This window comes from Pelophylax lessonae (genome assembly GCF_965119305.1).
Source record: "Pelophylax lessonae genome assembly, chromosome: 9".
Lineage (NCBI taxonomy): Eukaryota > Metazoa > Chordata > Amphibia > Anura > Ranidae > Pelophylax > Pelophylax lessonae.
In genome coordinates, this window is record NC_138776.1 from 117,997,864 (window position 1) to 118,019,002 (window position 21,139).

The 21,139-nt window shown below is 44.3% G+C and overlaps 1 protein-coding gene across 5 annotated transcripts in view; it reads left to right on the plus strand.

Annotated features, from left to right (window-relative positions):
- Positions 1-21,139, plus strand: part of PRKG1 (protein kinase cGMP-dependent 1) — a 1,462,571-nt gene that overhangs the window by 1,376,145 nt on the left and 65,287 nt on the right. For 4 of the 5 annotated variants that reach the window (XM_082269170.1, XM_082269171.1, XM_082269168.1 and 1 more), the window contains exon 10: positions 2,784-2,880. In XM_082269170.1, coding sequence (XP_082125296.1) covers positions 2,784-2,880 — 97 coding nt within the window. Of the gene's footprint in view, positions 1-2,275; positions 2,881-21,139 lie in introns of those variants that run through there. The other variant, XM_082269172.1, reaches the window with a different exon arrangement.

Below are 21,139 nucleotides of genomic sequence, written 5' to 3' on the forward strand. Positions count from 1 at the left end.
ATGGTGGATGGCTGAAGATGCATTGATAGCATGTAGTCATCCACATAAATGCTTGCATCCGATCTGCAACTCTGATCAGACCCTGGGCACAAATACTTAAAGAGTCCAGTGTAACTGGTTCAGGGTGTATACACTCTGGATGCTGCAAATTGTCCAGTGTGTGTAGGTGCCCATACTTCAAAGTTGTGTTGCGTCCAGGTCCCAAGATTTATAGATTTGAACACAGCATCACAAGGGTCAGTGTGAATGAAGCTTAATTTTTTGCTTTTCTTGATGAAGACCAGCCAAGTTTTAAGGTTACTGCATTCAGAAAATGTCCTGATTACAAGTTTATAGATGCTTTTAACAGGGATTTTGAATTACATCAGTATTTCAGCCAATAGTCAGACCCTTGTCATTGTAGTCTGACAGACATATGATATTCTGTACTTACTAAATTGAGGACATACTACCAACATGCCGTAATTATAATTATTTTATGACTGCCTGGCAGAAGGTTGTCCTGGGTATTTCAGACAGTCTGTCCCTGGAGACTTATAAGAAGGGGTCCATAGCAAGGGTAATTTCTGATTTAAAAATAGAGACATTGTGCCAGTAATGGCCACATGAACAGGTCATAAACCATCATAAAAAGATTTTATCATGAACAGTAAATCTCCCTTTTACGACCCGCTTCTCTGATTTACAGTAACCTGAAAACCTCCCTAGAAATATTTATTCTGATTCCAAAGAACATTTGCTTAGACAGTCAAAGTCCTTACAAAGACAAGTTAAAAATGTAAATTTATTCAAAATTAAATAGTGCAACCAAGTGTTATGTCCTTTAGGGGGACACAGAATTAATGAATCAAGCACAGGGTTGTTTTGGAAGATTATCAGCAGTGTTAAAAAGTTTTACACAACTGTTTTTGATCATTCACTTTTCTTCAGAAAATAGGAACAGTACATCAATTAAACGTTCGTTAAAAAAAACCTAGAAAGATAATTATCAGGTTTTATGTACTTGGGATTGCTTTCCCTGATCAGGGACCTGCTAAACCACTACTGCAATAAATGTTATCTGAAAGTTTGACAACAACTTCCTCTAATCAAAACAAGTGGATGGGGAGAGGTTGGATCAAAATCATTATGTACATTAAATCATTTTAGTTTTTCAAAACCCAAAGTACATCCAAAGGTGTGGTATGAGACAGGCTTTATTGACTGATGCAGATTGTTTTTCAATTTGTTGCATTAAAAGAAAAAAATAGCTTTTTATTTTTTATATACATCACTGAATGCCATTTACCAGGCATTCTCCTTCAAGGGAATTCTCACTGCAAAGTAATAAGGTAAACTGTAACTCTAAGCATCACTTTTTGTTTTGAAATAGTGGAGTACTTACCACATCTGACAACAGCTCCGTTTTTTTTTTTTTTTGCAACCAAACCACCCCCCCCCCAAAGTAAAAAAATAAATAATTAAATAAAATTGGTAAGATGAAAACTAGTAGTGCACTTTGCATGCTGCGGGTGTAGCCAATTTGCTCTAACTGCAGCACTAAACGCAAATGGACATAGTTAAATGGAACCTGAGCCCTACTCTATACTCTTCACACATATGATAAAATCCTTTCACCCACAAAATATGCTTTAATGACTGGGCCACAAGCAACCCTGAATACAGATGACCCCCCCAATCACAAATTAACCCCCCCCCCCCAGCACAGACCGACCCATTTTCAGCTCAGACTCCTCAGTACATAAGTACCCTCCCCCAAGGCTGACCCTCTAGCACAGACCCCTCTGTGCAGACTGACCCATTCAGTAGAGACCAATCCCTCCAACAAAGACCCTTCAGTACACACAACCTCCCCCTGCCCCCCCCCCCCCCACCCCACAGCACAGATCCCACAGTATAGCTTCCCCCAGCACAAACCCCTGAGCACAGATCAACCCCCCCCAAGGATTCCACCTCAAGCCCCCCTCCCCAGCACAGACCCTTCACACTACAGACAAAGAATTAAAAGCCATTTAGTGGAAACACATTTGTGTATTCCTGGTACTTATTCTTAGACTCTTGTCATGTGATGATCTTTCCATATGTTCAGTAAACATTCCTGATGGTCATCTGCTGTCTATATGTATATACATCAAAGTCTTTTAAAGGAAATGCGTACCACTAGCACCACGGTCAGTGCTGTTAGCTGGTAGGAGGTACCAGATTATCGGTATACTAAATATATCACAGTGCTCATTGAGATATTTTAGGAGTTTTATACTGACTAGTGCTGAAGCATTCATTCTGGAACAGACACACAAGCTGTTAGCACTTGAAGCTGTATGTGCTACAAAGTGAATCCACAGCATAGTGGCAGCATAAAGAATCAGATAATGCTAGAGAGGACTGCATGAAAACATCTTTCAGACTTGGATACATATGCAAAAAAAAAAAAGTGTTTCAAGTGGAGTAACTGACATACTGTATGTGCACCAATCAAAACCCACCTTGCACTTACAACATTTTCAGCTCATTTTCCAAAAATGTATCAACTCCATGAAAGAATTCTAAATTAGTGGCATGCTGAAGGTTGGCCACCATGTAACTCGGAAATGAAACCTTGTTTTAGGCTGGTAATGAGAGCGCCTAAAGAAAGGCTGAATGGGATGCTGCAAGTAGATGGATCAACCTAGAATCATCCATTCTTATGTGGAAATCATGAAAAACCTTTCTGGTTCCCTCAAAGTCACTTCACATACTCAGTCTTCTAAAAAGCTTTTGTTTTTTTTCATCAAAAAATACAGATATGAAGCGGAGGCAGCGTTCTTTGGAAATCTCAAACTTACGGACTTTAACATCATTGATACCCTTGGTGTTGGAGGGTTTGGAAGAGTTGAACTGGTAAGTCAAATTCCTTTAAGAATCTTACATATCGTGATAGCTGATTTTTTCAATATTCCTATAAATCATGAAAATGCTGCAAACTGCCTTAAATGCATCAAATTAAAATGATTCCTTATAAAGTAGCTCCCCCTGCAGTGCATAATAAAGTAAGCAAGACTTGGGAAAAAAAGAGAAAAAAATATTGCTAAAGTATTTTTGCAGTATAGTATAACCACTATCAGTGGAAAAAAAAGCTAAAAAATATTATTATTTTTGTTTTTTTGCATACAAACCCTAAAAGGTAGCAGTTGGTACATGCTTTGCAAGCTCAGTGGAGAAGCATTCATTAAACTGGAGGCGCAATACTGACAAGTGGTTGGTGCAATATTTGCTTTGCATTGCATTTTAAAATAATGCAGACAGCTGCTACCAAATGGTTTGCCGGGTATAGTACAGACACTGGGTGCGTGCAAAATTACTTAATAAAATATTTTCAATGGTACAGGTTGCTTTAATGTATAAGCTGTTGAATCCATTAGTTAGTCTGTATCTGAAATGTTGTTGATTTTTATGACTCTTTTTTTTTGTTGGATTTTTTTGTTTTTTTATTACACATATTAATCTTTTCATTAGACATGTAGAATCATATTTAAAGCAAATTCCTTGAAAAATACAATCATATGCTGCTTTTAATTGAATAGTCTAAATACTCCAGCACAAAAATGAAGCAGTCAAATCACCACCCTGCTTCAATTTTTAAGAAGAAAAAGCAAAAACATACAAGATAGTGGTAGGATGTTCATTAGTTTAATCCCCTAATGAAGAACGGAGGGAAAAAGCACAGGAGAAACATATACAGTAAAAAAACTGAAAAGAAAAAAAAAAAAAGCAGTTCATCTACTTGGATTTATGTAAACCACTCTATATCATAAGAGAAATATACAGCATAAATCAATTTGCAGTCTTTTGCTGTGCATATGTGAATGCAATTTAGCTGCTTGTATGGCATTTTCTCGTTTGTCATTTGTAACATTTGGCTAAAGGTTTCTGATTAGCCTTTGACATGGAGTGAAAACTTGCAGCAGTTAGGTAATGATTAGTGATTTATAACAGTGCTAAATGTGTACAGGAGGAGTTTCTGGTATGCAGTACAGCTAGAGAATGCCTGGAACGCCACTGAATAATGCAGCGTGGTGTAAACATGGCAACTATCTCCAAGGGAAAAGTCAGCATCAGTCCTGACTATGAAAAGACAGAGGGAGACATCTTCGTTGTAATCAAAACTCTACTGTATAGCAGGAATAGAGGACATAGAAATTTAGTTTAAACATAGTTGTTTGTGAACATAAAGTTTGAAAAATAAGCAGAACATTTTTAAAGTACACCTATCATGATGGAAATATGTAGGCTGCCATTGCAAATGTTAGTTCCTTGATTGTCATGCTGATGCTTTCGTTTCAACACTTTCTTTGTCCTTGAATCTGACATTCATTTGCAGCATGTCTGGTCTGTGGCACAAAGTATTGAATCAGACAGAGCGAGGCAACTAGTATTTTAAGAAAGAGGTAGTAGTAACAGTAGAAGCCTCCATACAACAGGTGTGCTTCAAACTAAACTACTTCTAAATGGTTTTCCTGTTTGGCCAAGCTTACCTTCCACATTATACTCTCCCCCTCCCTCTCCCCCCCCTTCCTCTCCCTCCTCCCTCTCCCCCCCCTCCCTCTCCCTCCTCCCTCTCCCTCTCCCCCCCCCTCCCTCTCCCCCCCCCTCCCTCTCCCTCTCCCTCTACCCCCCTCCTTCTCCCTCTCCCCTCCCTCTCCCTCTCCCCTCCCTCTCCCCTCCCTCTCCCTCTCCCCTCCCTCTCCCTCTCCTCCTCCCTCCCTCTCCCCCTACCTCCCCCTCCCTCCCTCTCCCCCTACCTCCCCCTCCCTCCCTCCCCCTCCCTCTCCCTCCCTCTTCCCCTACCCCTCCCTCCCCCTCCCCCTTCCTCTCCCTCTCCCCCTCCCCCTCCCCCTCCGCCTATGTAGTGCTCGTCAGCATTTATATCTGGTTCAGCTGAATGGATTGAGAATAATGCCCTTCTAATGAACGTGTGCCAAGATCAAGACCTAATGGCTGTTGTTCTCTATGACCATGCCAAGACTAGGCACCATGAAGACCAGGCATGGTGGAAGCATGCATTTTCTGTATCTATGGCCTATGATACAGTTTTGAGTTTGAATTTATGCTATTTTAGACTCTGTTCGCACTTGCACGACTTCAAAGTTGCATGATTTCCAATGCGATTTTGATGCGACAGAGTCGCTGTGACTAAGTCACACCATATTGAACGGGTGCCATTGAAAAGAATGGGCTGTGAATTGTCATGTAACTTTGATGTTCAAAGTTGCATGAAAAGTTGCACAAGTGTGAATGGAGCCTTAATCTTCCTCACCATTTGGGGAAACTGATTTTTTTTTGTCCAGAACATTGTGATTGCGCAATTAAATTTATCAGAAACATATAGCTAGCTCTGCCAGGGGCAGAGACTAGAAATCGCATGGCTTCATGTAAAAAAAAAAGTATGATGTGCTCCAACCCTCCCCTCAAAACAAAGTTACACGTAGTATACCTGAGCTGACTAAACAAAATTGTACCTCAAAGTGGGGTTCACGTTTTGATTTAAAATGATATCGACAATAACAGGTCAGTTAAAACATCCAGGCAATGGCTTGTATAGTTCACCAATAATAGAGTATTGCTGGGCAAGCTATGGCTCATATGGAACTGCAAATCCATTTGCTTTGCTAAGCTGTAAGAATATGGAACTGAATAGCAGACTTCTGGACAATCCCAGTCTATGCAAGTTTTTCTAACAGCATACAGTAATTAAAGGGGTTGTAAAGGTTCAGATTTTTAAAAATAAAAAATATAAATATGTTATACAGTAAAACCTTGGTTTGAGAGTTACTTGGTTTGAGAGCGCTTTGCAAGACAAGCACATTTTTTAAATAAATTTTGACTTGATATACAAGCGGTGTCTTGATATACAAGTAGCATCATGTATAAAAAAAGAAGAGATGAGCCTCTAAAGTGTAGCAATATGGTTACATTTAATGAAGGTTCAATATTTAGCAACTCACATGATTGATGATTAAAACAGGCACATCTAAGTATGTAGGCATCTGGGGTAAAGCTGTCCACATAGACCATCCTCTGCACAGCCATCTTCATCATCCCTTCCCCGCTGCACTCCACGAGTGATTCAAAGCCTCACTTTCAGATCACTCTACTGCAGGCTATTCTTCCCGGTCATGATTGCAGACTGACAGTGGTGAGAGCCGGTGGTTCAGAAGATGGTCTATGTGGACAGCTTTACCCCGGATGCCTGCATACTTAGGTGTGCCTATTTTAGTCATCAACCATGTGAGTTGCTAAATGTTGAACCTTCATTAAATGTAACCATATTGCTACACTCTCATCTCTCTTATATTCTGTAGCTTTGCTAGATTTTGCTTCTAATCCCCTTGGGAAGGCTGCATATTGTGGATGTACATTTTATGGTTACACAACCTATCACATTGCTATAATCTTTGTATATAGACTATAAACTGAAGGACTTGTGGAACGAATCATCTGAGTTTCCATTATTTCTTATGGGGAAATTTGCTTTGATATAAGAGTGTTTTGGATTACAAGCATGTTTCCAGAACGAATTATGCTCGCAATCCAAGGTTTTACTGTACTTACTTTCTCTGTGCAAGAGTTTTGCACAGAGCAGCCCCGAACCTCCTCTTCTGGGGTGCCCTGGCTGCGCTCCCGGCTCTTCCTCTTCATCTGGTGCTCCCACGGAAAGCCATTTTCCAATGCGGGCACCTGTGTGGGTGCGTTCCCGAGCCATGCTGCTCCATCCATTGACAGACAGTAGGACTCGGCCCCACCCCCCGCATCACTGGATTTGATTGACAGCAGTGGGAGTCAATGGTTCCCGCTGCTATCAATCTGTCCAATGAGATAAGAGCCGCTGGGCTCGTGCACAGCACTGGAACGAATGAGCTCAGGTAAGAAAAGGGGGGCTGCAGCAAAGAAGGTTGTTTTGAAAAACGTTGAGACTTTACAATCCCTTTATTGTGAACACTGTAGGGATTGCTGAACATATGGTAGATGACAAATTACTGTTACTCCCACCTGTGCTGGAACATGCTTCTATACAGCCTAGTAAATTACTGTGGCTAATGTGTAATTACACTATATTGTCAAAAGTATTGGGATGCCTGCCTTTATACGCACATGAACTTTAAAACCACTTGCCACCAAATCACGTGCCTGTACGTCATTTGACTTCAAGTGGTTATATCGGAGTGATGTCTGATTTTTTAGAGCCGACAGTCGGTTCTCTTGTTATAACAACCAAAGCGGCGAAGCAGCCCCTCTGCTATTGTTACAAGCAGCGGGAGGGGACGTACCCTCCCCTCATCCTGCCGCCTTCCCCTGCACGTCCGCGGGCTGGCCGGAGACCCGAAGAAAGCTGTTATCAGCTTTGATCGGGTCCTGAATATAGTAACCCGGAACCAATCTCATTAACTCACTTCCAGTTAACTGGAAACCTGCTCCCACTTCCTGGTAAGATCGCCGCACGGTGATCTCTATCATTTCTGGCCCCTCCTCCTTCTTCCCCACCCCCCCCTCCCGCTGCCTTATTGGACATGTGTGTGAACCAGAAAACTACGAGACTATTCAGAAAGCACAGTGTGACTCACGCATGCGCAGTGGGAAACCAGAAGTGAAGCCTGAAGCCTTCACTGCTATTTTTCCTGCACCTGCACCTGAAGCCAATGGACAAATTGGATTGGGGTGCCAACAAGACAGGTAAGTGTCCTTATAATAAAAGTCAGCAGCTAAAGTATTTGTAGCTTCTGGCTTTTAAGTTTTTTTTTTTTTGTACAGGCTGGAATCCTCTTTAAGGCATCCCAATTCCTTTAACCACTTCAGCTCCAGAAGATTTATTCCCTTCATGACCAGGCAATTTTTTGCAATACGGGACTCCGTTATTTCACCTGAAAATTGCGTGGTCATGCGACCCTGTACGCAAAATAAACATTTTCATCCTTTTTTCCCACAAATAGTTTTCTTTTGGTGGTATTTGATCACCTCTGCGGTTTTTACTTTTTGAGGTATAAACGAAAAAAAGACCGACATTTAAAAAAAAAAATCAATATTTTTTACTTTTTGCTTTAAAACATATTGAATAATAAAATGTAAATAATCTGATTTCATCATCAGTTTAAAAATATGTAGCGAAAAACAAATTGGCCTAAAATGTTAAAAAATTTGATTTTTAGGTTTTCTTTTTTTTTTTTTTTTGGGAATGTTATATAGCAAAATGTGAAAAATATTGTTTTTTTTTTCAGAATTGTCACGTTTATAGCGTGAAAAATAAAAATCGCACAGGTGATCCAAACGAAAAAAATGACATCAATTTTATTTAAGTACAGTGTCGCATGACCGCGCAATTGTCCGTTAAAGTAATGCAGTGACGAATCGAAAAAAATGGCCTGGTCATTAAGGGGGAAAATCCTTCTGGTTCAGAACTGGTTAATAACTATTGGTTCATCCTGCAAAAAGTCTGTTTAAAGTGTAGTTGATGTGTGAAATGAATAGTCTGGCTAGATTTCAGCAGAGCTGAATCCTTTCTGGGGATAATATCCCTGGGTGAAACACATCCTGTTCCAGGCAGCAACATATGGGAGACATGAAGGAAGAAATCTAAGAGTAGACTTTCTATTTTTAAAGCTATGTCCCAAGGGATGTCCTCAGCATCGAATAACACTTGCTTAATATTCCATCATGAAAGTCTTTGCTAGGGATATTCCCTAACATGTAAACAAAAAAGGAACCCTTTGCCATTTTTATAAAGGGGACAGCTACATGAGAATTCAGCATTGACCATGCCGAAAAATACACAACATTAACAAGACAAACATGCTGTAAAGCTATATTGTGGAGGTCCTTTCATTTTTGATGGTTGTAACTAGGGTTGAGCGGACACCTAGATGTCCGTGTTCGACGGGTTCGGCCGAACTTTAAAAAAAAGTCCGGGTCCGTGTCCCGGACTTTTACCGAACTTTTCCCGGACACCGAACCCCATTGAAGTCAATGGGGACCCGAACTTTAAGGCACTAAAATGGCTCTAAAACACCAAAGGAAAGGGCTAGAGTGCTGCAAATGGCAGCAAAACGTAATTAAGAGCATGGCAAGTGCTCTGCAAACAAATGTGGATAGGGAAATAACTTAAAACAACAAAAAAAAACAGAAAAATAAAACAATGTTCTTCTTCATCTCTGAAGGACGAGGCCCATATGGAGTAGGAGGGAGGTTGAGGTGGTGGTGGATGTGGCGGTGACATAGGCGTGCGCACAGGGTGTGCTGGGTGTGCCTGGGCACACCCTAATCACCTAGGGCACATAGCATTGCCAGTGAGGAGATGGGAAAGATCTCCCTGGGACCTGCTCTGCTCTATTTCTCCTTGCCTACAGGTACATGGCCCCGATACATTACTCTCCCTGCTGGCAAACACATGCATGTGTATTTCAACTTTGGGGTGCACACCTTAATGCAATAGGCTGCGCACACCTATGGGCGGTGTAGGTGGAAGCGGCGGTGGAGGAGGACCAGGGCCGGATTAACAGCATCATGGGCTTGGTGCTGAGGATTTTGAAGGGCCTTAAGGGCCGTGCCTTGCCATGCACCCAGAGGAGGAAGGGTGCAGCCATGCATGCCTAATTCAACATGGGATGCTGTCTCTGAAGCCCATAAACACATCCATGCATCGCCAACTGTCCCTCCTTGTCCGGCCTTCACGCTGTGTGGGGAGGTTCTGAGGGTGCTGCCTGGGGAAGCGAGCATAGAAGCCAGACTTCTGTGTTTACAAGTGACAGAAGAGCGGTAACAGTGAATATGGCCAACCCGGGGCCTATATAAAAGGTAGGGGCCTGGAGCTGCAGCTCCAATAGACCCTACATTAATCTGGCCCTGAGGAGGAGGACGAGGTAGCCAACACTGCTTCTTTTCACAAATTTTAAATGAGGGTACACCCCAAAAGAGTGAGAAAGAGCAAAAATGGAACAATGGGTGGGTAAGGTCGGTATCCATTGCTATTCTGCATAAGGTACGGAAAAGTCCCGTGGGATCCATGCCTGGTTCATTTTAATGAACGTGAGCTTGTCCACATTGTCTCTGGACAGGCGGCTGCGCTTGTCTGTTATAACGCCCCCAGCCGTGCTAAATACCCGTTCAGATAATACACTGGCTGCAGGGCACGCCAGCACCTCCAAGGCGTAAAGGGCAAGCTCAGGCCATGTGCCCAATTTGGAGACCCAGAAGTTGAAGGGGGCAGACCCGTCATTCACTACATGTAGGCGTGTGCACACATACTGCTCCACCATGTTGGTAAAATGCTGCCTCCTGCTAAGACGTTCCATCTGAGCTGCTGGTGCTGCTGTTTGTTGTGGCGTGCTGACAAAGCTTTTCCACATTTCGGCCATGCTAACCCTGCCTTCTGAGGTGCTGGCGGTGCCCTGGTTGCGTTGGCGACCTCCTCCTCCTCCTCCTCTGCCTTGTGCTTCCACTGTGGCCCCGCTGTCAGATGGGAATGCCAGCAGCATGGCGTCTACCAGCGTGCGCTTGTACTCGCGCATCTTGCGATCGCGCTCCAGTGAGTGAATTAAGGACGGTACGTTGTCCTTGTAACGGGGATCCAGCAGCGTGGCCACCCAGTAATCAGCACAAGTTAGAATGTGGGCAACTCGGCGGTCGTTGTGGAGACACTGCAGCATGTAATCGCTCATGTGTGCCAGGCTGCCCAGAGGCAACGAAAGGCTGTCCTCTGTGGGAGGTGTATGGTCCGTGTCCTCTGTATCCCCCCAGCCACGCACCAGTGATGGCCATGAGCTGGCCTGGGTGCCACCCTGCTGTGAACATGGTTCCATCTCCTCCTCCAGCTCCTCCTCCTCCTCATCCTCCTCATCCTCCAGAACTGTGCCCCTGCTGGACAATTGCGTCCCTGGCGTTTGCGTGTGCAGGAACCCACCCTCGGAGCCCCTTGCGAATGACTGCCCTGAAAGCCTTGGAAATGTTACCTCTTCATCCTCCTCCTCCTCCTCATCCTGTGCCACATCCTCTTCCATCATCGCCCGAATTGTTTTTTCAAGGAGGCATAGAAGTGGGATAGTTAAGCTGAGAACGGCGTCATTGCCACTGGCCATGTTGGTGGAGTACTCAAAACAGCGCAACAAGGCACACAGGTCTCGCATGGAGGCCCAGTTATTGGTGGTGAAGTGGTGCTGTTCCGCAGAGCGACTCACGCGTGCGTGCTGCAGCTGAAACTCCACTATGGCCTGCTGCTGCTCGCACAGTCTTTCCAGCATGTGCAAGGTGGAGTTCCACCTTGTGGGCACGTCACATATGAGGCGGTGAGCGGGAAGGCCGAAGTTACGCTGCAGCGCTGCCAGGCGAGCAGCAGCAGGGTGAGAACGCCGAAAGTGCGCACAAACGGCCCGCACTTTCTGCAGCAGCTCTGACATATCGGGGTAGTTTTTAAGGAACCTCTGCACCACCAAATTCAGCACATGCGCCAGGCAAGGGATGTGCGTCAAACCGGCTAGGCCCAGAGCTGCTATGAGATTTCGCCCGTTATCGCACACCACCAGGCCGGGCTTGAGGCTCGCTGGCAGCAACCACTCATTTGTCTGCTGTTCCATGCTCCTCCACAACTCCTGCGCGGTGTGTGGTTTGTCCCCCAAACAGGCAAGTTGTAAAACTGCCTGCTGTCGTTTACCCCTGGCCGTGCTGAAGTTGGTGGTGAAGGTGTTACGCTGTCCGGATGAGGAGGCGGTAGAGGATGAGGAAGTGGAGTAGGAGGAGTTAGGAACAGGAGGCAAACTGAAGCGCCCTGCAATCCTCGGTGGTGGAAGGACATGCGCCAAATTGCTATCCGCCTCAGGCCCATCCGCCACTGCATTTACCCAGTGTGCCGTTAGGGAGATATAACGCCCCTGACCGTGCTTACTGGTCCACGTATCCGTAGTTAGGTGGACCTTGGCACAGATGGCGTTGCGCAGTGCACACCTGATTTTTTCCCCCACTTGGTTGTGCAGGGAAGGGATGGCTTGCCTGGAAAAGTAGTGGCGGCTGGGCACGACGTACTGTGGGACAGCCACCGACATAAGGTTTTTAAAACTGTGCGTCTCCACCAGACGGAATGACAGCATTTCAAAGGCCAATAATTTTGAAATGCTGGCATTCAGGGCCAGGGATCGCGGGTGGGTAGGGGGGTACTTCCTCTTCCTCTCAAGTGTTTGGGAGATGGAAAGCTGAACGCTTCCACGGGACATTGTGGAGATGGTTGTTGGTGACCCAGGTGGTGGTGTTGCTGACAGATCGTCTGTTTGCGGGGTGGCAGGTGCCGGTATCACTACAGATGTGGCTGGAGCGGCCGAGACTGCAGCAGAAGAGGAAGCAGGATGAGCCAGAGACGTTTCTTGGTTTTGAAGGTGTGTACTCCACTGCAGCTCGTGCTTTGCACTTAGATGCCTGATCATGCAGGTTGTGCTCAGGTTGAGAAGGTTCATGCCTCGCTTCAAGCTCTGATTGCACAGGGTGCAAACCACTCGTGTCCTGTCATCAGCACATTTTCTAAAGAACTTCCACGCTAGAGAACTCCTTTGAGCTGACTTTGGTGCGCTCGTTCCCTTGCTGCGTTGGGCAGTAGCGGGCGTAGTGTCTAGGGCACGGCCGCTCCGCTTCTGCACCCTGCTACCTCTTCTGCTGTGCTGGTGGCTCTGTGCGACCACCGCCTCTTCCTCCAAACTACTCAGTTCACCTGCATGACGTTCATTCCATGTGGGGTCGAGGACCTCATCGTCCTCCACATCATCTTCCACCCAGTCTTCACCCCTGCCCTCCTTGTCGGTCTCCACAATGCTGAACGCCGCAGCAGTTGGCACCTGCGTTTCGTCATCATCGGAGACGTGCTGCGATGATCCTTGCATGTACTCATCTTGAGGAATAAGTGGTTGGGCATCGCTGCACTCAATCTCTTCCACTTCTGGGGCAGGGCTAGGTGGATGGCCCTGGGAAACCCTGCTGACAGAGTCCTCAAAAAGAATAAGAGACTGCTGTATGGCTTGGGGCTCAGACTGCTGGCCTGATTTGCAAGGGGGTGAGGTGAAAGACGGTTGGACATTGGCTGCAGGTGCCAACTCTGACCTTTCTGCAGTAGACTGGGTGGGAGACAATGTGAAGGAACTGGAGGCACTGTCAGCAGCAAACCAATCTACTATCGCCTCAACTTGTTCTGGCCTCATCACTTCTAGGGGCGTTTGATGCCCTACCAAATACTGATGCAGGTTCTGTCGCCTACTCACACTTGAGGAAGGTGTTTCACTTGTGCGTGTAGCTGGCACAGATCGACCATGTCCTCTCCTTGCAACAGGAGCTCTACCAGCAGCACCACGACCCAGGCCACGGCCCTTATTTGACGGTCTCCTCATATTTCTGTAATTTAAGATCTTGCCCTAGAAAGGTTTTTATTGAATAGCGGAATAGAAAATATGATCCAAAAAAAGTGTATGTATATCACACGTACACAACCACACTAGGCCCCAATTACTATTGTTTGTACCCCTAAAAGGCTAGATGAGGAGTAGGGGGAGTATGGAACAGGCAGCACCCTCAAACCTTCAGAAGTATGAGATGAACCCCAACAACTTGGAAAGGTGGATCTCTCTCACACGTACCGACACAGACTATCCCGCAATTCAATTGATCCTCAAAGGTTTTTATTGAATAGCGGAATAGGAAATATGATCAAAAAAAGTGTATGTATCTCGCACGTACACAACCACACTAGGCCCCAATTACTATTGTTTGTACCCCTAAAAGGCTAGATGAGGAGTAGGGGGGGTATGGAACAGGCAGCACCCTCAAACCTTCAGAAGTATGAGATGAACCCCAACAACTTGGAAAGGTGGATCTCTCTCACACGTACCGACACAGACTATCCCGCAATTCAATTGATCCCCAAAGGTTTTTATTGAATAGCGGAATAGGAAATATGATCAAAAAAAGTGTATGTATCTCGCACGTACACAACCACACTAGGCCCCAATTACTATTGTTTGTACCCCTAAAAGGCTAGATGAGGAGTAGGGGGGGTATGGAACAGGCAGCACCCTCAAACCTTCAGAAGTATGAGATGAACCCCAACAACTTGGAAAGGTGGATCTCTCTCACACGTACCAACACAGACTATCCCCCAATTTAACTGATCCCCAAAGGTTTTTGATTAAATAGCGGAATAGAAAATATGATCCCAAAAAAGTGTATGTATATCACACGTACACAACCACACTAGGCCCCAATTACTATTGTTTGTACCCCTAAAAGGCTAGGAGTAGGGGGGAGTATGGAACAGGCAGCACCCTCAAACCTTCAGAAGTATGAGATGAACCCCAACAACTTGGAAAGGTGGATCTCTCTCACACGTACCAACACAGACTATCCCCCAATTTAACTGATCCCCAAAGGTTTTTGATTAAATAGCGGAATAGAAAATATGATCCCAAAAAAGTGTATGTATATCACACGTACACAACCACACTAGGCCCCAATTACTATTGTTTGTACCCCTAAAAGGCTAGGAGTAGGGGGAGTATGGAACAGGCAGCACCCTCAAACCTTCAGAAGTATGAGATGAACCCCAACAACTTGGAAAGGTGGATCTCTCTCACACGTACCAACACAGACTATCCCCCAATTTAACTGATCCCCAGAGGTTTTTGATTAAATAGCGGAATAGAAAATATGATCCCAAAAAAGTGTATGTATATCACACGTACACAACCACACTAGGCCCCAATTACTATTGTTTGTACCCCTAAAAGGCTAGGAGTAGGGGGAGTATGGAACAGGCAGCACCCTCAAACCTTCAGAAGTATGAGATGAACCCCAACAACTTGGAAAGGTGGATCTCTCTCACACGTACCAACACAGACTATCCCCCAATTTAACTGATCCCCAAAGGTTTTTGATTAAATAGCGGAATAGAAAATATGATCCCAAAAAAGTGTATGTATATCACACGTACACAACCACACTAGGCCCCAATTACTATTGTTTGTACCCCTAAAAGGCTAGGAGTAGGGGGAGTATGGAACAGGCAGCACCCTCAAACCTTCAGAAGTATGAGATGAACCCCAACAACTTGGAAAGGTGGATCTCTCTCACACGTACCAACACAGACTATCCCCCAATTTAACTGATCCCCAGAGGTTTTTGATTAAATAGCGGAATAGAAAATATGATCCCAAAAAAGTGTATGTATATCACACGTACACAACCACACTAGGCCCCAATTACTATTGTTTGTACCCCTAAAAGGCTAGGAGTAGGGGGAGTATGGAACAGGCAGCACCCTCAAACCTTCAGAAGTATGAGATGAACCCCAACAACTTGGAAAGGTGGATCTCTCTCACACGTACCAACACAGACTATCCCCCAATTTAACTGATCCCCAAAGGTTTTTGATTAAATAGCGGAATAGAAAATATGATCCCAAAAAAGTGTATGTATATCACACGTACACAACCACACTAGGCCCCAATTACTATTGTTTGTACCCCTAAAAGGCTAGGAGTAGGGGGAGTATGGAACAGGCAGCACCCTCAAACCTTCAGAAGTATGAGATGAACCCCAACAACTTGGAAAGGTGGATCTCTCTCACACGTACCAACACAGACTATCCCCCAATTTAACTGATCCCCAGAGGTTTTTGATTAAATAGCGGAATAGAAAATATGATCCCAAAAAAGTGTATGTATATCACACGTACACAACCACACTAGGCCCCAATTACTATTGTTTGTACCCCTAAAAGGCTAGGAGTAGGGGGAGTATGGAACAGGCAGCACCCTCAAACCTTCAGAAGTATGAGATGAACCCCAACAACTTGGAAAGGTGGATCTCTCTCACACGTACCAACACAGACTATCCCCCAATTTAACTGATCCCCAAAGGTTTTTGATTAAATAGCGGAATAGAAAATATGATCCCAAAAAAGTGTATGTATATCACACGTACACAACCACACTAGGCCCCAATTACTATTGTTTGTACCCCTAAAAGGCTAGGAGTAGGGGGAGTATGGAACAGGCAGCACCCTCAAACCTTCAGAAGTATGAGATGAACCCCAACAACTTGGAAAGGTGGATCTCTCTCACACGTACCAACACAGACTATCCCCCAATTTAACTGATCCCCAGAGGTTTTTGATTAAATAGCGGAATAGAAAATATGATCCCAAAAAAGTGTATGTATATCACACGTACACAACCACACTAGGCCCCAATTACTATTGTTTGTACCCCTAAAAGGCTAGGAGTAGGGGGAGTATGGAACAGGCAGCACCCTCAAACCTTCAGAAGTATGAGATGAACCCCAACAACTTGGAAAGGTGGATCTCTCTCACACGTACCAACACAGACTATCCCCCAATTTAACTGATCCCCAGAGGTTTTTGATTAAATAGCGGAATAGAAAATATGATCCCAAAAAAGTGTATGTATATCACACGTACACAACCACACTAGGCCCCAATTACTATTGTTTGTACCCCTAAAAGGCTAGGAGTAGGGGGGAGTATGGAACAGGCAGCACCCTCAAACCTTCAGAAGTATGAGATGAACCCCAACAACTTGGAAAGGTGGATCTCTCTCACACGTACCAACACAGACTATCCCCCAATTTAACTGATCCCCAAAGGTTTTTGATTAAATAGCGGAATAGAAAATATGATCCCAAAAAAGTGTATGTATATCACACGTACACAACCACACTAGGCCCCAATTACTATTGTTTGTACCCCTAAAAGGCTAGATGAGGAGTAGGGGGAGTATGGAACAGGCAGCACCCTCAAACCTTCAGTATGAGATTGTGTTCACTGTACCCCACAAAGATTGAGTTCACTGCACCCCACAATGATTGTGTTCACTGCACCCCACAAAGATTGTGTTCACTGCACCTCACAAAGATTGTGTTCACTGTACCCCCCAAAGATTTTGTTCACTGCACCCCACAAAGATTCTGTTCACTGTACCCCACAAAGATTGTGTTCACTGCACCCCAAAAAGATTGTGTTCACTGCACCCCAAAAAGGATGTTGTTCACTGCACCCCAAAAAGGATGTTGTTCACTCCACCCCAAAAAGATTGTGTTCACTGCACCCCACAAAGATTGTGTTCACTGCACCCCAAAAAGATTGTGTTCACTGCACCCCAAAAATGATTTTGTTCACTGCACCCCAAAAAGGATTTTGTTCACTGCACCCCAAAAAGGATGTTGTTCACTCCACCCCAAAAAGATTGTGTTCACTGCACCCCAAAAAGATTGTGTTCACTGCACCCCACAAAGGATTTTGTTCACTGCACCCCAAAAAGATTGTGTTCACTGCACCCCAAAAAGGATGTTGTTCACTGCACCCCAAAAAGGATTTTGTTCACTGCACCCCAAAAAGATTGTGTTCACTGCACCCCACAAAGGATTTTGTTCACTGCACCCCACAAAGATTGTGTTCACTGCACACCAAAAAGGATTGTGTTCACTGCACCCCAAAAAGATTTTGTTCACTGCACCCCAAAAAGATTGTGTTCACTGCAGCCCAAAAAGATTGTGTTCACTGCAGCCCAAAAAGATTGTGTTCACTGCAGCCCAAAAAGATTGTGTTCACTGCAGCCCAAAAAGATTGTGTTCACTGCAGCCCAAAAAGATTGTGTTCACTGCAGCTCACACACAGAAAAATGGATGTGGATCACTGACACCTGCCTATCTCCAATCCCACACCACACAGCAATATCGATTGTAGTTTGTAGAACACAGTTTCCCTAAAATTCAGCAGACTCTGTCCCTAACAGGATTGAGAAGAGATCGTAGATCAGGATTGAGTGCAGATTCACCCCACCCCCCACACAGCAATATCGATTGTAGTTTGTAGAACACAGTTTCCCTAAAATTCAGCAGACTCTGTCCCTAACAGGATTGAGAAGAGATCGTAGATCAGGATTGAGTGCAGATTCACCCCACCCCCCACACAGCAATATCGATTGTAGTTTGTAGAACACAGTTTCCCTAAAATTCAGCAGACTCTGTCCCTAACAGGATTGAGAAGAGATCGTAGATCAGGATTGAGTGCAGATTCACCCCACCCCCCACACAGCAATATCGATTGTAGTTTGTAGAAGACACTGACCCTATATAATTCAGCAGACTCTATCCCTAAAATGCCTACAACTCGCCCTGCCTAAACACTCCGACCTGTCCCTCAATTCTATCCGGACACAAATGGTTTTTTCCTGCCTATCTTTCCCTAATCAGCAGCCAGCACGTTGATGTGTGCTCTCTGTCCCTGAATCTAAGCAGCATAATGACGCCGCTGCGGCTGCCTCGAACTTATAAAGACTTGGTCACATGCTTCAGACGGCCAATCACAGCTACTGAGACATTTGCAGGCATGGCTGGGATGGCTTAAGGCACACCAGTTAAACGATTGTTGATTGGCTGTTGAAAGCCCGCCATGAAAAGAGCGCCAAAGCATGCAAAACCCGGAAATAAAACGACCGAACACGGATTTTTACCCGAACATACAGTAAAGTGTCCGTGTCCGTGTTCGGGTACAAAAAATCCAATTATTCGGTACGAACACGAATAATACAGTCCGTGTTCGCTCAACACTAGTTGTAACCTTTGTTATGAACTTTACTTCTCACTTGCAAGTTTATTGGACCTGCATGTAAAAGTGGTGGGTGAATTACCTGCATATGCAGGAGGCATTCTCTATATGACTGACACATTTTATATGTGTGACTGCCCTCTAAACAAAAGATTAACACCAAGAACTTTGGGACTGCATTTGAGGAAAATGTTTGAACATGATATTGATCCAGAAGGCTGATTGGTTTTTAATTTCAAAGGTTACCCTTGAATTAGATGACACTTGACTTTAGTAATGATTGCTTGAGGTTATTTAAAGGAGGATCAGGTAACCCTATACTGGAAAATTAATGTGTGATCTTAAAGTATCATAAGATGCTGCTTCAAAAATCCTACTATTAATGTTGTAATTAATAATATCGGGCTCTTGGGTCTCGCTTAACCACTTGACGTCTGCTCACATTGCTGCTAATGCGGCAATGTGGCTCGTTATCGTCCAGCGACGTATACCTACGTCGCTGGACTCCTCCCCCTGTAGGCGGCGCTCGCTTTCAGTCACAGCGGGAGTCGGTGGCGGCGGAATCGAGTGTGGGGGAATCGAGTGTGGAGATCCGCCCGCTTGTGTAAACAGAGCGGACGGATCTCCTAAGTGACAGGCAGGGACAGATAGCAGGGTTTAGCATAGCTGGACATCCGATCTGTCCCTGACTCACTCAGTCACCTCCCCCCCCCCACACGTTAGTAAGCACCAGGCATACATTAACCCCTCCCTCTCCAATAAAATTAACCCCTTCCCTGGCAGTGTCATTTTTACAGTAACAGTGCATATATTTAGCACTGATTACGGCAGTAATGTCACTGGTACCCCCAAAAGTGTCAAAAATGTCAGTCAAGGGTCCGATATGTCCGCCGCAATGTCGCAGTCCCGCAAAAAAAAATCGCAGATCGCCACTATTGCTCATTAAAAAAAAAACACCAAAAATGACAGAAATCTTTCCCTTAGTTAGTAAACGCAATAACTTTTGCGCAAACCAATCAAAATACGCTTATTGTGATTTTTTTTACCAAACATAGGTAACAGAAAACAAATTGGCCAAAAATGTAAAAAAAAATGGATTTTTACATTTTTTTGGGGGGAATTTCATATAAAAAAATGTTAAAAATATTGTTATTTTTTCAAAATAAATGCTTTTTTTTGTTTATAGCGCAAAAAGTTAAAATCTCACAGGTGATCAAATACCACCAAAAGAAAGTTCTGTTTGTGGGAAAAAAAGGACGTAATTTTCGTTTGGGTACGGCATCGCACGACCGCGCAGTTGTCAGTTAAAGTCGCACAGCGCTGAATCACAAAAAGTGGCCCAGACGTAAGACAGCAAAATCCTCCGGTGGTAAAGTGGTTAAACAGCATGCAGTAACAAAAGGCAATTTGCAGAACTGTCACCTGCTGCAAATCATTACCGGATTGATAGCAGTAAAGGAAATTTGTGTACACAATTATTCTTCATGAATTTCAAGTATTGCAGTTTGCTTAACTACCGCAAATTCAGTCATTTTCCTAATACCAGAAATGTTTCAAGACTCATTTTAGTCTATAACTATAGACCTTTAATGGAATCTAACATCCAGAAAGGAGTTCTAGTACATGCAGAATTTCCCTGTTGCTTATCTTACCACTGTTGTCTGAAATAAGTCCACATTGTAAATCTAAATTCATTGCACTGCAATTATTAACAATTATCTGATTATCTAATGTCCTTGCACAAAACAGTAATGTAACACTTAAATCCATGCAGCTTTGTTATAAAGTCCAGTATGTACTACTATATTTCCATTGCAGAATGCTCAGCAATATGGTACTTCAATTTTCAGCTTCTGGCATTTGTTTTTTATATGAATTTAAGTGCCAGATTTTTTTTTTTATACAAACATACCCAAACAATTAACAGTCAGTGATTCCTATTTTTAGGGAATAATATACTAAAGGCAGATATGTTGTTCACTTTGCCAGGAAATATTCTCTTAGCTTAGTGAATGTGGTAAAAGTTCATTAGTGGTACGTCACTAGACTGTGAGTCTATAGGGGGCGAGTGCGCGCCGCCGGAGGCACGCTCCTGCCCCCGCTCGTTCCCTAAGCAGTCCACGCGTGTGACTGGCGGACCCGATGTCCGCCGGTCACTCGCGATCTCCCCGTGGAGAGGGAGAAAGGCAGGCGGCTAATGTAAACAAAGCCGCCTGTCATTCTCCCCTGTGTAAGAACAGAGATCATACGGTCCTGCTATGTAGGATCGTATTTCACCGTTGTTACACAAACAGCCACATCCCTTCACAGTTAGAAGCACACCCCTAGGGAAACACTTAACCCCTCCTTCTCCAATAAAGTTAACCCCTTCCCTGCCAGTGTCATTTTTACAGTAACAGTGCATATTTTTAGCACTGATTACTGTAGTAATGTCACTGGTACTCCCAAAAGTGTGAAAAATGTCAGTCAAGTGTCCGATATGTCCGCCGCAATGTCGCAGTCCCGCAAAAAAAATCG